At 35.7% G+C, this 14460-nt stretch overlaps 1 protein-coding gene and 1 non-coding gene across 2 annotated transcripts in view; one reads left to right on the forward strand and one right to left on the reverse strand.

Annotated features, from left to right (window-relative positions):
- LOC143377167 (unconventional myosin-Ie) overlaps window positions 1-14460 on the forward strand; it is a 130567-nt gene that overhangs the window by 33141 nt on the left and 82966 nt on the right. The window contains exons 2-7 of the mRNA XM_076828184.1: window positions 4066-4191; window positions 10157-10246; window positions 10407-10501; window positions 13204-13381; window positions 13502-13664; window positions 13973-14080. Of these exons, the coding sequence (XP_076684299.1) occupies window positions 4066-4191; window positions 10157-10246; window positions 10407-10501; window positions 13204-13381; window positions 13502-13664; window positions 13973-14080 (760 nt within the window). The remainder of the gene's footprint in view (window positions 1-4065; window positions 4192-10156; window positions 10247-10406; window positions 10502-13203; window positions 13382-13501; window positions 13665-13972; window positions 14081-14460) is intronic.
- On the reverse strand, window positions 8536-8656 carry LOC143377419 (5S ribosomal RNA). Its single transcript, XR_013087326.1, has one exon. It is a non-coding gene; the product is annotated as a 5S ribosomal RNA (ribosomal RNA).

The following is a 14460-nucleotide window of genomic DNA, read 5'->3' on the forward strand; positions in this document are numbered from 1 at the left end:
CTGTTCGAATGTGACGCTGGGTTGCAGTGCGGCTAGAGTCGCTAGTGCGGCTGGGGTCGCTAGTCCGGCTAGGGTCGCTAGTCCGACTAGGGTCGCTAGTCCGGCTAGGGTCGCTAGTCCGGCTAGGGTCGCTAGTCCGGCAAGGGTCGCTAGTCCGGCTAGGGTCGCTAGTCCGGCTGGGGTCGCAAGTCCGGCTGGGGTCGCTAGTCCGGCTGGGGTCGCTAGTGCGGCTGGGGTCGCTAGTCCGGCTAGGGTCGCTAGTCCGGCTAGGGTCGCTAGTCCGGCTAGGGTCGCTAGTCCGGCTAGGGTCGCTAGTCCGGCTAGGGTCGCTAGTCCGGCTAGGGTCGCTAGTCCGGCAAGGGTCGCTAGTCCGGCTGGGGTCGCTAGTCCGGCTGGGGTCGCTAGTCCGGCTGGGGTCGCAAGTCCGGCTGGGGTCGCTAGTCCGGCTGGGGTCGCTAGTCCGGCTAGGGTCGCTAGTCCGGCTAGGGTCGCTAGTCCGGCTAGGGTCGCTAGTCCGGCTAGGGTCGCTAGTCCGGCTAGGGTCGCTAGTCCGGCTAGGGTCGCTAGTCCGGCTAGGGTCGCTAGTCCGGCTAGGGTCGCTAGTCCGGCTAGGGTCGCTAGTCCATCTAGGGTCGCTAGTCCGGCTAGGGTCGCTAGTGCGGCTAGGAGATTCTGCTGTTATAGCGGAAAACAGACACTCATGGCATTGTGTTGTGTCTCGAGTAGCCTAGGCTGCTCATGAACCAGACGCGCAGAGGCTATAGCAATCCTGGCGCGGCCGCAGCAGTCGCAGCCGCACATAGGAGTTGAGATGAATGCTTTTCCATTGTACCAGTGTACTGCGGCTGGCGACTGCGGCCGGCGGCAAACATTTAGAGCTTTATAATCTTTAAACAAATTCGAGGCCATCAAAATGATGACTTCAACTCTCCATAATTTCACATGGACTACAAAATACTTCAGTCTGAACAAAATCCCTGATATCGACGTGCAAGATTGATCGATTTGACATGGCACCCTATACATATATCTTATACGAACTAGAACATAAAACTAAATATCCCTGATTCTGATATCCCTAACACGTATCACAAATATCTTTCAATTGCCTTTTTAGAATGATCACTCTCTTTCTCTTGAGGAGCGTCCTAGTTACCCATTGCGTGGGCTGGGTTCAATCGGTCGATGAAAACTCTGGCCTCACTGTCTTCCATTTGAATGAGGAAGTTCTTATCGACTTGAACGGCTTCCTGCGAGAAGCTTCCAAGTGAATATGGGAGTGAAAGAGAAAGGCAAATAGGGTCGATTAAACAAAAATTGTTTCGCAGTGATAGACGTTTCATCAAAGTTAGAGTTGCTTGTTTATATATCTGAAAAAATACAACACAGATAGCGAGACTGTAAAAGGAGTTACTTACAACTTTTTACAGATGAGAAATCCCTGAAAGACCACTTTTGTATTACTTGTAACAATATCACGTTATCAAACTTAAATATTCTTATCACTACAAAACAAACCGCTGAAGATGCTACTGATCACTTTACACGCGTCCTGCACGCTACATGTACAGCGTGTTTCCTAATAAGTGGCAAAACCGAAAGGGTTGTTGTCCTGCGTGAAAGAATAAATAGAAAATGTCGAATCATATTTGTTCATGGGAACCTTCCTTTTTGAGAAAATCAGTTGTTCATCGTCACCTACTACAGCGCATCACATATTTAATCATAATTCCTACCTACACAATCCACGACCTTAACATTTTGTATGGCGCTAGCGGTGGCCTAGCTTTGGCACGTTTTTGCGACGATATTATCTGAAAGCATCGGAAGTATTATTAGACGCTTCGAACGTTTGCTTTAAAAACAAAGCAAACTTGAATATCATTTTGTATATACTACATACATATGTACCTACAATACATAACTCGCGATCCCAGTGACCGTTCGCTCACGTGCAACCACGTCTGGGATGAGTTACCTATTTAGAAAAATCAAGGGTTTTATATTTTTTATAAAATATTCACAAGGGTATTCATTAGGCAATTTTTAATTCTATGTAACACACCATTTGTCTACGGAATTTAGAAGTATGTAAATAATTCGAATTATGTGCCATTAAAACTAAATAGTCCAAGTAAGGTTATTAATATTTTTATGAACATCTAATAGAGTATACATGAAGTTAAATTTTCTTTAATGTTGATATACTATGACCAAAGCGTGGAAATGATTTGGACAAAATTTTACCGATAAAAACGACACATCGAAAAAGTCTAACCGAGTTATTGTTCGAAGGGTATTTCGTTGAACCTTGCGCCATTTAGAGTCTTAAAGTACTATGGAATACCTCACAAGTATGTCCAATACATCCCTGGGGCAATACTTGAAGAAGACACTCAAGCGGACCATATAAAGACTTACTCCCTGCTGCTTTCACGGCACCACTATTTATATTTTTGCAACGCAAAGTACAACTGCATACAAAATTAATCTTTCTGTAGAAATAAATCAAAGATTGTAGAATAAATGTTTGCGAATGAGGCTTCGTTTTCAAGAAAATCGATTTAACAGTGGAATCAGTTTTTAGGCAGCTCCACGTCTATTCGAGAATTTTCAAAAAGAATTGAAAAAGAAAAGGATTTTCAAAAAGAATTGAAAAAGAACCAGATTTTCAAAAAGAATTGAAAAAGAAAAGGATTTTCAAGAAGAATTGAAAAAAAGGATTTTCAAGAAGAATTGAAGAAGAAAAGGATTTTCAAAAAGAATTGAAAAAGAACCAGATTTTCAAAAAGAATTGAAAAAGAAAAGGATTTTCAAGAAGAATTGAAAAAAAGGATTTTCAAGAAGAATTGAAAAAAGGATTTTCAAGAAGAATTGAAGAAGAAAAGGGTTTTCAAAAAGAATTGTAGAAGAAAAGGATTTTCAAAAAGAATTGAAAATGAAAAGGATTTTCAAAAAGAATTGACGAAGAAAAGGGTTTTCAAAAAGAATTGAAGCAGAAAAGGGTATTCAAGAAGAATTGAAAAAGAAAAAGATTTTCAAAAGAATCGGAATTAATTTTTGTTTGAGAAGAAAACCTCTTTCGAAAAGAATTTATGTCACAATTTTTTACCTACTTCTGAACAATTCATTTCAATTAACTTTTTTTATTTGGAAAGATGTTGTAGTTAATGATTGGACATGGACTTTTATAGAAGGATTGGGATTATTTGTAAAAACATATGTGCGGTTTCGTCAAGGCCGAATTTGGAGATTTGGCGACCCTAGGCTAACAAGCGTCTGCTGCCCTTTTCGTGAAATATCATCAAATATTTTAATTTAAAAAAGTTGAAACAATTTTAAAAATAATTCAACATGACAACCGGCATATAAGTTATTACTAATTGGCTACATTAAAGAAAAGTGTGTTGCCTTATGCCTCTGTGTTTAAAAATCACCCGGTCAAAACAGCCAAAATAAAAACATTTCGCTACCTTTTTCAATTTCTTGTCCCCAAATTGTCCGACCTAGGCTGCAGCCAGAAGGCATCGAGAAGCCATGAGACTGAAGGTTTTGAATAATACAAATTTGAAAATCTTTCGAGTTAAAATTTCAGGAAATTATTTTTTGAAATGTTATTAGATAATGTTTTAAAGAATTAGTTAATATTCAAATTGGAGCAATTACTATTTTCAAACACTAATGGATAAAACTTTGAGGATGCTCAAAATTAACAATTACATCCCGCAATTTATTTAAAATATTAAAATGCGTTTATTGTCTACAAATTGCAGAGAATATTTATATTTTCTGACCTCCGAAGCAGAAAATCTGCGTAAGACATTTTTTTATGTTAAAAAATAATAGAATACAGGTTCCATTTAATCGTCTCACTTTGTATAATATACATACATAATACATAAACAATTCTCATTTTGGCAACAATCTTATTGTAAGTCATACTTATCCTCATAAATGAGTGCTGCGGAAAATAAAATAAATGAGTGCTGCGGAAAATAAAATAAATGAAATAGGAGTTACAAAACAAAGATCGTCGTATTAATTTATATTTTATTTTTGTTCCAGGTGTATCATTGGCAGAGTCAAGATGTTAAAGTTTCGGGAGTGGATGACATGGTTTTACTCCCCAAAATCACAGAAGAAGCCATTCTTGAGAATCTTCGAAAACGATACATGGACGATTACATATTTGTATCCTTTCTTATTTGTGTTTCTAAACAATCTCAGTATATTATAAACAACTAATAGACGGAATTATAATTTTGAATTTAACAGTACAACAGTATTTAAAGGAATCATAATGATGAACACAAAATTGTAATGGCAAGAGTTTAATAAGTTTTAGCAATTCGTTTTTTTAAGTAATTAAGAATTTAAACAGTAACACATGTCTGCGGAAATGATAATAGAAACAGGTTATGTTTAAAACATAGTTTTTAAACATACAAACACTACATAAGTAATGCACATGACACAGATGTTCATGGACAATTTGATTTTCAAGATGGCTGCACCGAACACACATACATTACTTTAAAAGGCTTCTTCTCTCGTTCACTGCGACGTCTGTAAGGAGTTACACGTCATTTGGTATTGATTTGTTGTACATACACTATCATTATTTGGGTAGGATTTTAAAACAGCATTTTCCTGAACCTCGCCCATTGCGTCACAAAAAATGGAAAAACATGTATTAATCTAACGCACTTTGTTGGTGTAATAAAGAGGTATTATTATTATTATTATTTGCTCAAAGAAATTTATAATGGTTGCTGATCGGTTTTACTCGCAAAAACAGTTAACTCATATTCAAATCATTTGTGAAAAGTGTTATGTAATTGTACACACTTTGTCCCAAAAGTTTCCTAACTTTACTTGTACAAACGGCATCAGTGGCGCCATCTGACAAACACTGTTAGTCACTACTATTGAGAGATGATACTTATCATTTGTTATAACGCCATCAGTAATAGTACCTTTTAGAATTTAGACGCTCTTTCAGAAATTAGAATGGAACGAAGAGCTAATATTAAATTTTACGTAAAATTGTAAACGCCACTCGATTTGTTGCGAACACACGTTCGATTTGTTGCGACAAGCTTACGGGATTACCACGCATTACCATGTACAGGGTGTAAAAAAATGATATGTCATATCGAAAATCCAAATTCAAAGTCTAATATTTTTTTATTTTTTTCTACTTACTAGGAGGATAAAGAGTGTCAAAGGAACTATTTTTGACATTCATTGTTTTGAAACATTCTTTGGAACATACATATTTAGTTCCTTTGACAGCTTTTCTGGTTTTAGAGAATCAAACAGAATAACAAAAATTTGACACTGAATTTCAAGGAAAATGTTAATTTTGCGGATACTTTTGATAAATCTCTGGCCATCTAGAGGTGTAGAATCACCTGTGTGAATAATGACATACGTGTAATTTATTTACACCCTGCACAACAACATATGAATTGCACACAAGTAACGATTCGAAGTGTTTCAAATCTATATATACAGGGTGTCCCAAAATTGAGGGACAACCTGGAAAATGCAATATCCTGATGCAAGAAGATATCGAAAAGTCCTTTACCATTTTGGGATCCGAGGCTTCGTTCTCGAGATATTATCAGTTGAATATTAGCGGTGCAACTTCCGGGGTGCGAGGTTCGAGACCCAACTAGCTGACGCGGAACAGTGACCCCTAGCGCGCACACGGTAAATGACTTTTCGATGTCTTCTTCCATTGGATATTACATGTTTCGAATTGTCCCTCAATTCCGGGACACCCTGTATATCGAAAAATTCGAATCACTTCGAACATGATTCGAAGCATAAAACTCTTGATACGTCTTGAGTCCTGATAGGTATTGAGTCTTAGGCTGGGGGTACACGAGCGTTTTTTCGACGGACGTACGTTTACACCCCACACTAGCGTAAGTCTAATAGACTGCAATAAGGTGGCTCTATTTTCGACTTTTGAATTTTCTTTGGGGCACTCTCCAGAATAGTTCCAATTAATTAAAAAAAAAGTATCTGTGTAATTTTATTTTGCCAGTCATTATTGCAGTGAAGAAGGATATAGACAAAATTGATTGTAGTTTGGAAGTGAATAACGTAACGGAAGAGAACAGATATAGAGTTTACCTGCAAAATTTACTCTAAAGAAAACACTAACTATAAAAACACTACACTTTACGAAATACAACACAAAATATACTATACTAAAAAAAACTAAAGTACAAGAATACTGTACGATGTAAAAGTAAATGTATCGTCGCTTAAAATATCACGGAAAGTCCGTTCCTTCGCGTTCAACGGTTCCGCGTAGTGATGCCAGAATTGTGGTTTTCGCCAGTTTTCGTTCACGGGCTCTACCCTCCCACCACAACCAAGCGTACCCCCTCCTAACGTTTGTACCGCACCACACAAGCATACTCCTCTCTCTATCCGTGTGGCGTGCGCGCTGCCTGGCCGGCACTCTCCGCCGATAATTCAGGTTACCGAGTTCCAAGCGCTTGGGTCGTAAACAAAACATCTGGTGTTCAAATCCCGGTGCGGAGATTCTATTTTTTTTCTTTAATTTTTCTCTAATTTCTCTTTCTATATTCACAGGGGACTAAGAACTTGAAAACTGTTAATTTACAAAGCATTTTCGAAGCTTGATTTTGCTGCTAAAGATGCGGTCCCCTGCGGAAGGGTATGCTTGTAGTGGTGCGGTAGAAGCCATCGTTTACATATGTATACAATTCAACGACGCTTGTTTCTTGTGCGTACGTATTATGCAAAAGGTTCAACACCGGAATGTCAAACAGCATTTCGAAATATTTATACTGGAATAAGAGTATCTGACACAACAACAATTCCAAGAAATCGCCTCTTTTGGGTCCCACGATTTTGGACCTGCATTTCATGCCAAATGATACCTTATGACGAGACATTAATCACACGAAATTTTTAAGTTGAGGTGACAATTAATTTCTGAGATATGGGAGGTCAAAGAAGTGAAAATTCGTTAACGGCTCACCCATACGTTTCGATGTACGGACTTTTATGTCGGTCCGATAATTTATACAATTATTTCCAGGGGTTCTGCTGACTGCTAACAACGAATTTGAACTTAGATTTTCAAAATTTACAAAATCAAAATCAAGAACTATAAATTTCTGTGTAGTGGGTGCTTTTTTAATACATCGTCCACCATGTTGAATCGGCCATTGTGAATTTTGACAATTTAAGTTCAAATTCGTTGTTAGCAGTCAGCAAAACCTCTGGAAATAATTGTTTGAATTATCGGACTGACATAAAAGTCCGTACATCGAAGCGTATTTTTTCACTTCTTTCACCTCCCATATCTCAGAAACTAATTGTCACCCCAACTTGAAAATTTTGTGTGATTGATGTCTCATCATAAGATATCGTTTGGCATAAAATTCAGGTCCAAAATCGTGGGACCAAAAAGAGGCGAAAAAGGGCCTCATTTTTGGGTTACTGTCTGAAACCACAAGTTGTGTTAAGAATGAACAAAGAAGTGGGGAGAATATGTCCCAACGTACGGTACAGGATGTATGTACAAGGCAGATTACTCGCATCACCATCGAAATCGGCAAGAAATCGAACTTCCGTAGTCGACGTGTCAAAAAGCTACAAAACGAGCGGAGCTGCGCCCCTATCGCGTGTCGAATGTTCAAGAACTGCCTGCAACAGACTGCAGAAGACGTGTGGAATTTTGTGTATGATTCCAACGTTTGGTTCAAGAACGTCCAAATATTTTGGACATCACCTGGTTTACCGATGAAGCGTGGTTCTTTTTAAGTAGGTACATTAATTCGTAAAACACGCGCATATGGGCAGAACAAAACCCACACGAAGTGTTTGAAGCACCGTTACATTCTCAACAAATTCTAGTGTGTGGTGCCGCGTCCGGTAGACAAATTATCGGCCGCATACTTTTTCAAACAACAGTTACCACGGCAGTATACCTATTCAACGAATTCGTAAATGAATTAACAGATGACGAATTAGCAGACGGATACTTCCAACAAGTTGGAGTAACATGCCACAGCTCCAGAGCATCATTAAGGGAAATTGAAAGTTTTTCGATGAGCGGGTAGTTTCCAAAAATCTTTGGCCCTCAAGATTTCCAAATTTCACTAAAATAAGAGTATAGTAAAAAAGTGCCTACTCCCTTAGATTTGTATTGGTGTAAAAATAGTCCGATTTACATGGCATAACTCCAGCAAAAATAGTCGTATCAATATTTTGAAAATGTCTTTTGAAAGCGTGGAAGTAGTTTGACCTGCTTTTTCAGATTTTAGCTGTATTGCTTTTCGGCAAAATTATAACGATATACAGAGCACATGGTCAATTTTAAAAAAAAATTCTTCAACTTTGCGATTTTCCACGGGGAGTATGAAATATTTTACAGAGATTCCATTTGCACCAGTCGAAAGCGACCACTGTCGTGTGTATTATTGTGAGACAGAAAATTCTTTTAAACCGTAATTGCAAGGAAAAATAAAAGGGGAAAAAAAAATTTGCCAACGACACGCGGTATTCCCAAGCGGTCACCCATCCAAGTACTAACCACGCCCAATGCCGCTTAACTTCAGTGATCAGACGAGAACTGGTGTTTTTCCAGCGTGGTATGGTCGTTGACGAAAATCGTGTTGCGTATATTGAATAAAACCTTGCCAGATGTGACTATATAATGATTGCCTGACACACATTCATAAATTATTATATAAAATAATAAAAAAGGGATAAAACTTTCCCGGTAAAAGCGGTTGCTCGAAAAGGCCCGACTGACTTCAAAGTTTGGTATTTAGCCCAACCTTGCGCCAGTTTTAACACTAATAAAAATAAAAATTTCTATATTTGCTGTTAGACATCCGTGAAGGTACTATTAATGGATGTGCAAGGTTTTTCCGATGAAAATGTGTCCAAACTCGATTACGACTTTCGAACTGCATATGTATAATTGTACTGGCTTTATTACTCGGCTTCGCCCGAAATTTAGATTTTGATTTTATAAAAAAAAATTAATTTTTTTTAGTTTTTTTTGTGAAAATTGTCACATTCATCTGGATTAGTCAGGTGTAATGAGTTGAGGCACATTTCGAGATCCCAGAGTTTATCGCTCGATAGTTTTTAGGCGACAAACAAACACACAAACATGTAGAAGCTTTATGCTTTATATATTAAGATTAAAGAAAAATTGATGAAACAAATAGTAATTGCATTAGTAATTGCATTACTATGTGCATGCCATGCAAATAAAGGTGTTACAAAAAGTCCAATACTTCATAGATGGTTCGAGTTAAGCAGGGGCTATAATTTCTATGGTTTACTGTATTGCATAATCTTTTTCCATAACAAATCTTGTAGTCGATATCTTAAAGATATGGTCTAGACCAAATCTTTTTTCAGACATCTTTAAGATATCTTTAACATGTCCATAAGATATCCTAAAGATATCTTTAACATGTCCATAAGATATCTTAAAGATATCTTTAACATGTCCATAAGATATCCTAAAGATATCCTTAACATGTCTATAAGATATCTTAAAGATATCTTTAACATGTCCATAAGATATCTTAAATATATCTTTAACATGTCCATAAGATATGTTAAAGATATCTTTAACATGTTCATAAGATATGTTAAAGATATCTTTAACATGTCCATAAGATATCCTAAAGATATCGTTAACATGTCCATAAGATATCTTTAACATGTCCATAAGATATGTTAAAGATATCTTTAACATGTTCATAAGATATGTTAAAGATATCTTTAACATGTCCATAAGATATCCTAAAGATATCATTAACATGTCCATAAGATAGTTTAAAGATATCTTTAACATGTCCATAAGATATCTTAAAGATATCTTTCTTGCAAATCAGGACGTTCAAATAATCAGCTACAAAATGGACGTAAAATGGGCATTTTTAAGATGTCGTGTGCTTTCTGCGAGCCTGCACTTCTCTTCGCCTCGGTGCTTCTGGTCATTATTAATTTTCATAAATAAATAAATAAATAAATAAATAAATCTTGTAGTAAGAAACGTCATGTTCAATAATTGCTTCGAATTGTATTATCGCATTAATGATTTGCATTCCAAGATTAGAGTAATTTCCTTAATCACTACCAGACATGCATTGGCCCGGTATTAGTATCGATTAATCCTTTCAAGCAGATGCCGTACTTTGGGGAAAAAGAACTGCAGATTTACCAAGGGGCGGTGAGTCACATTTGAAATTACAAGTTGAAAATGTTGTTCATACATGTACATGGAATTTTACAAACATTCAAATTAATTCAATTTTAATTAACACTTTCCATAAAACGTAATGAAATAAATGTAAAAGTAATTCGAAAGTTTAATCCTGCTTTCATTTTAGGCACCGTATGAAAATCCTCCGCATATTTATGCATTGGCAGATGACATGTATAGAAATATGTTAATCGATAGTGAAAATCAATGTGTCATCATCAGGTAATATAAATATTATATACTTCAAGTACTTTAGTAATTCCTCAATAATTTTGTATTAACATATTTTTATCTCTAAACATTGAGGAATTTTAGAATAAGTTTCTTTTAAACAAACATATTTCTCACGTCTTATGAAATCTTAAACAATCCACTTGAAGTTGGTTTGTGAATTTTTATTTGGTAGTTCGTACTGTGGTTCCTGAAAAATGTTAAAATTGGTTGTGAACATTCTAAAAATGTTGTGGAACAAAACTGACCCATTCTTCTTCTCGGAACTCTCAGCAATCCACGCGCCAATTTAAAATTATATAAGCTGAATGTCCCAATTTCTGCTCCTTTCGTATTTTTCTTATTATTATAAGCGTTTTTATTTATTTTATTTCTTGTTAATCATTATTTTATGCTTTACTGTTGTGTTATAAAACATTTCCATAAAAGATGTAACTTATTTTTACCTGAAAAGTATTCGATAATTCGGCAGAAAATAGTTTTTGCAGTAAAAGTTCTTATTTAATAACAAAAACAGATACCGTATTGTGCTCTAGATGTAGATTTTTTTAGTATATTTAATTGTTTTAAGTAGAAAACAGGTGATTAGGTTTAGGGTTAAGTGAATCACCGCCATGTCCGCAATTCTACTCACCAAAATTTTAGTAACATAACCTCGCAATTCAATATATGCTCTAACCTCTATTTCTATTCGAAGGCATTTTATTTTTTGTTAATCATTATTTTATGCTTTACTGTCGTGTTATAAAACATCCCCATAAAAGATGTAACTTATTTTTACCTGAAAAGGCATTTCATCGCTATTTTTCGTGAGCAGAAATACGGACATTTAGATCATGGTATTTAATTACAAATTACTGATGGTTAAGCATCTTGAAATATATTTCTTAAATAGTTTTTGAATTGGTTGATTCATTATTAAAGAATTAATCAATTACTCTGCAAATTTTGGTCGCAAACAAATTTTTTACACCTTCTTTATGTCGAGTAACCTCTTAAATGAGCAGAAATTGGGACATTCACCTTAACTGTCCGGAATGAGCTTTCTTTTATTTTACTTGTCATCTGAGAAAGACAAGTTATCTTGACATTTGAAAATACATTGTGCAAGAGGAGGTAATTCACCACGAAAGTCTAATAATTACGGTCATACGAATGGAATTAACAATCTTTTGGTTTATTTTTAAAAATAGTGGCATTGTATTCTAAATAAAACCCTCTGGCAGGACACAAGTGCAATATATTATGAATAATTACGTTTTTTCACACTGAGGGAATACTAGTCGTTGTCTAGCTTCCGTTTTGATATTTTCTGAAAAGCACCAAAAGTATTGTCTAATAGGTCTAAATGTATACTTTCAAACAAATTTTCTGCTTCGACGTCTCACAAGTGAAAATTTAAATTTCTTCAGAAGAGTATTACGAATTAAGTGACATGTTTTTCCTGATGAAAATCAGTTTGAACTCGACGATATACGATGTACAGGGTGTTACAAAACTTGTGGTCACCGCTTTCAGGGGTGAATCTACACCTCTGATCGGTTGAGATTTGCGAACAAAAAAAATTGCCGCAAAATTGTTTATGATATTGAAAATTAATGTTAAATTTATTTAGATCAGAAAAAAGTTCGTAAGAAACTATGTGCCGCAAACGCACCATTTCGCCGCAAAAATTGTTAAAGTTTACGCAAAAATTAGAGTGTATACTTACAGTAGGTGGAGCCACTCTAGTAAAAAGTGACTCCTGTTTCCTCTCACTTACACTCATATTTTTTTCTTCTCCCCTTTAACCCCTTAACGACACACCAAATTTTAGAAAAACGTTCAAAAGTTACACCCTCTTTTTATGTTTCTATTTTACTACAGAAATGTTTAAAAACTGGGGTGAAATTCTGTTTTATCGAAAAAAGCGTTTATTTATAAACGATTTTATTTATTGCATCGAACGTAATATTATGGAGGTGGAATTTTGAGATTGTTCTCAAGAAACGTAATATTACGGAGGTGGGTCTTAAGGGGTTGAAAAAACAAAGGCGGCTAGGCTTTCGAGTGTGGGAAACCGGAACGAGTAGGAAAACTAGATGAGGCTCTCGAGACAGTGAAAAGCATCTCCCAAATGCCACTGCTTGGATGAGTGACTCTACCCACTCTAATTTTTGCGTAAATTTTTTACACCATTTTCTGCGTCGGAACGGTGCGTTTGCGGCACATGATTTCTTGCGAATTTGTTTTCCTCTCACTGAGCAGAACCCGATTATGTAAAAAAACAGTTAAAGTAATTTTCAATGTTATAAACACTTTTCTGGCAAGGTTCTTTTAAAAGTGTCCACCGATCTAGAGGGGTAGATTTACCCACGAAAGCAGTGGCCATTACTTTTTATTATAATTGGTGTACGGAATTTAAAATTGGTTCGAATTATGTACCTATAAATAAAGATAGTCCCAGTAAGGTCGTATTTGGACTCATTTTCATAGGAAAAACATCGCCGATCCATTGGTAGTGTTGTAATGAAAATCTAAAAGGCAGCATAGAAATTTAATTTTTCATTAGTATTTGCTTGAGTTTATAGCGCGGAATTGAGCTGGACAAAACAGATTTAAAATGGTGTTTCGTCGTGTCTAGTACCATTTTCAATGAGCTTGTGACTTTGCACATTTTCTCAACACTGCATATGTATATATTTGTTTGGCAGCGGGGAGTCTGGCGCTGGGAAAACAGTAGCAGCCAAATATATTATGTCGTATATCGCAAGGGTCAGTGGTGGTGGCACCCGAGTGCAGAAAGTGAAAGATGTAATTTTAGAATGCAATCCACTCTTAGAAGCTTTTGGAAATGCGAAAACTGTACGAAACAATAACAGCAGCAGATTTGTACGTATATTTTATTATTCTCTTGTAGTCACATAAATGTGAGAGCATACACGGGGAAAAAAATGTTCTTAATATGTAAATGAGAGAAATTAAATGTTTTTAAATAATATTTTCTTCTAGGGTAAATACGTAGAAATACTGTTTGGCTCTGGTGGTCAGCCGAATGGGGGAAAAATTTCAAATTTTCTCTTAGAAAAGTCCAGGGTGACTGGTCATAATGTCGGTGAAAGAAACTTTCATGTGTTTTATCAACTTGCAATGGGTGCAAACCAGCAAATGAAATGTAAATATCAGTTAAATATCACATTAAACAGAGTTTTAATTCATTGTGTATGTATTATGGATCACACATTTTTTAATTCATCTTAACATTTGTTTTCCTATAATATAGAAAAAGTTAATTTTTTTATAAGTATGTCGTATTCTGAAATTTGTTGCAAATTTTGAAAATTGACCCAAACAATCGCATACCTCGTTAAGAATAATGAGATACCTGCGTTTTTATTTCCTTTTATGCCATTAATTTAAAAAAATAAGCTCAAGCAATAGTAACCTGAACATGATATGTATATGCAGTATTTTATTTTGCAGCTGATTTTGGGTTAACGGATCTTGATTATTACCAATATCTTAGTTATGGTAAAAATCATAGAGTTGAGGGTACAAATGATGCTCATGAATTCCAAGAGACATTAAAGGGTAAGACTTTGTAAATAAAAATTAAATCTTTACAATTTCAAAATCATACTTCACCTTTTAAGAGTACCTATAATTAATTGTTTATATACACGCAATGATTAAAGAGTAACAAATGATAACGTGCATATCAGATTTAGAAAGATAAAAAATCGCCAAATAAATTAATACTCATGTGTATAAATTACATTCAAGACGTTACGTTTATTTTATTTGCTTAGTTAATCAATCATTCTTATAAACAATGCATGTGAGGTAATATTATCTAAAATATTAAAATATCTCATAATGTATGGCAATGGTTTATACAATAAATTATAATTTGACGGTATTCCCTCGTTACTTGCAAGACTTTCACCCTCGCTATATGTATGTATGCACGA

This window comes from Andrena cerasifolii, chromosome 15, assembly GCF_050908995.1.
Source record: "Andrena cerasifolii isolate SP2316 chromosome 15, iyAndCera1_principal, whole genome shotgun sequence".
NCBI classification, from domain to species: Eukaryota; Metazoa; Arthropoda; class Insecta; order Hymenoptera; family Andrenidae; genus Andrena; species Andrena cerasifolii.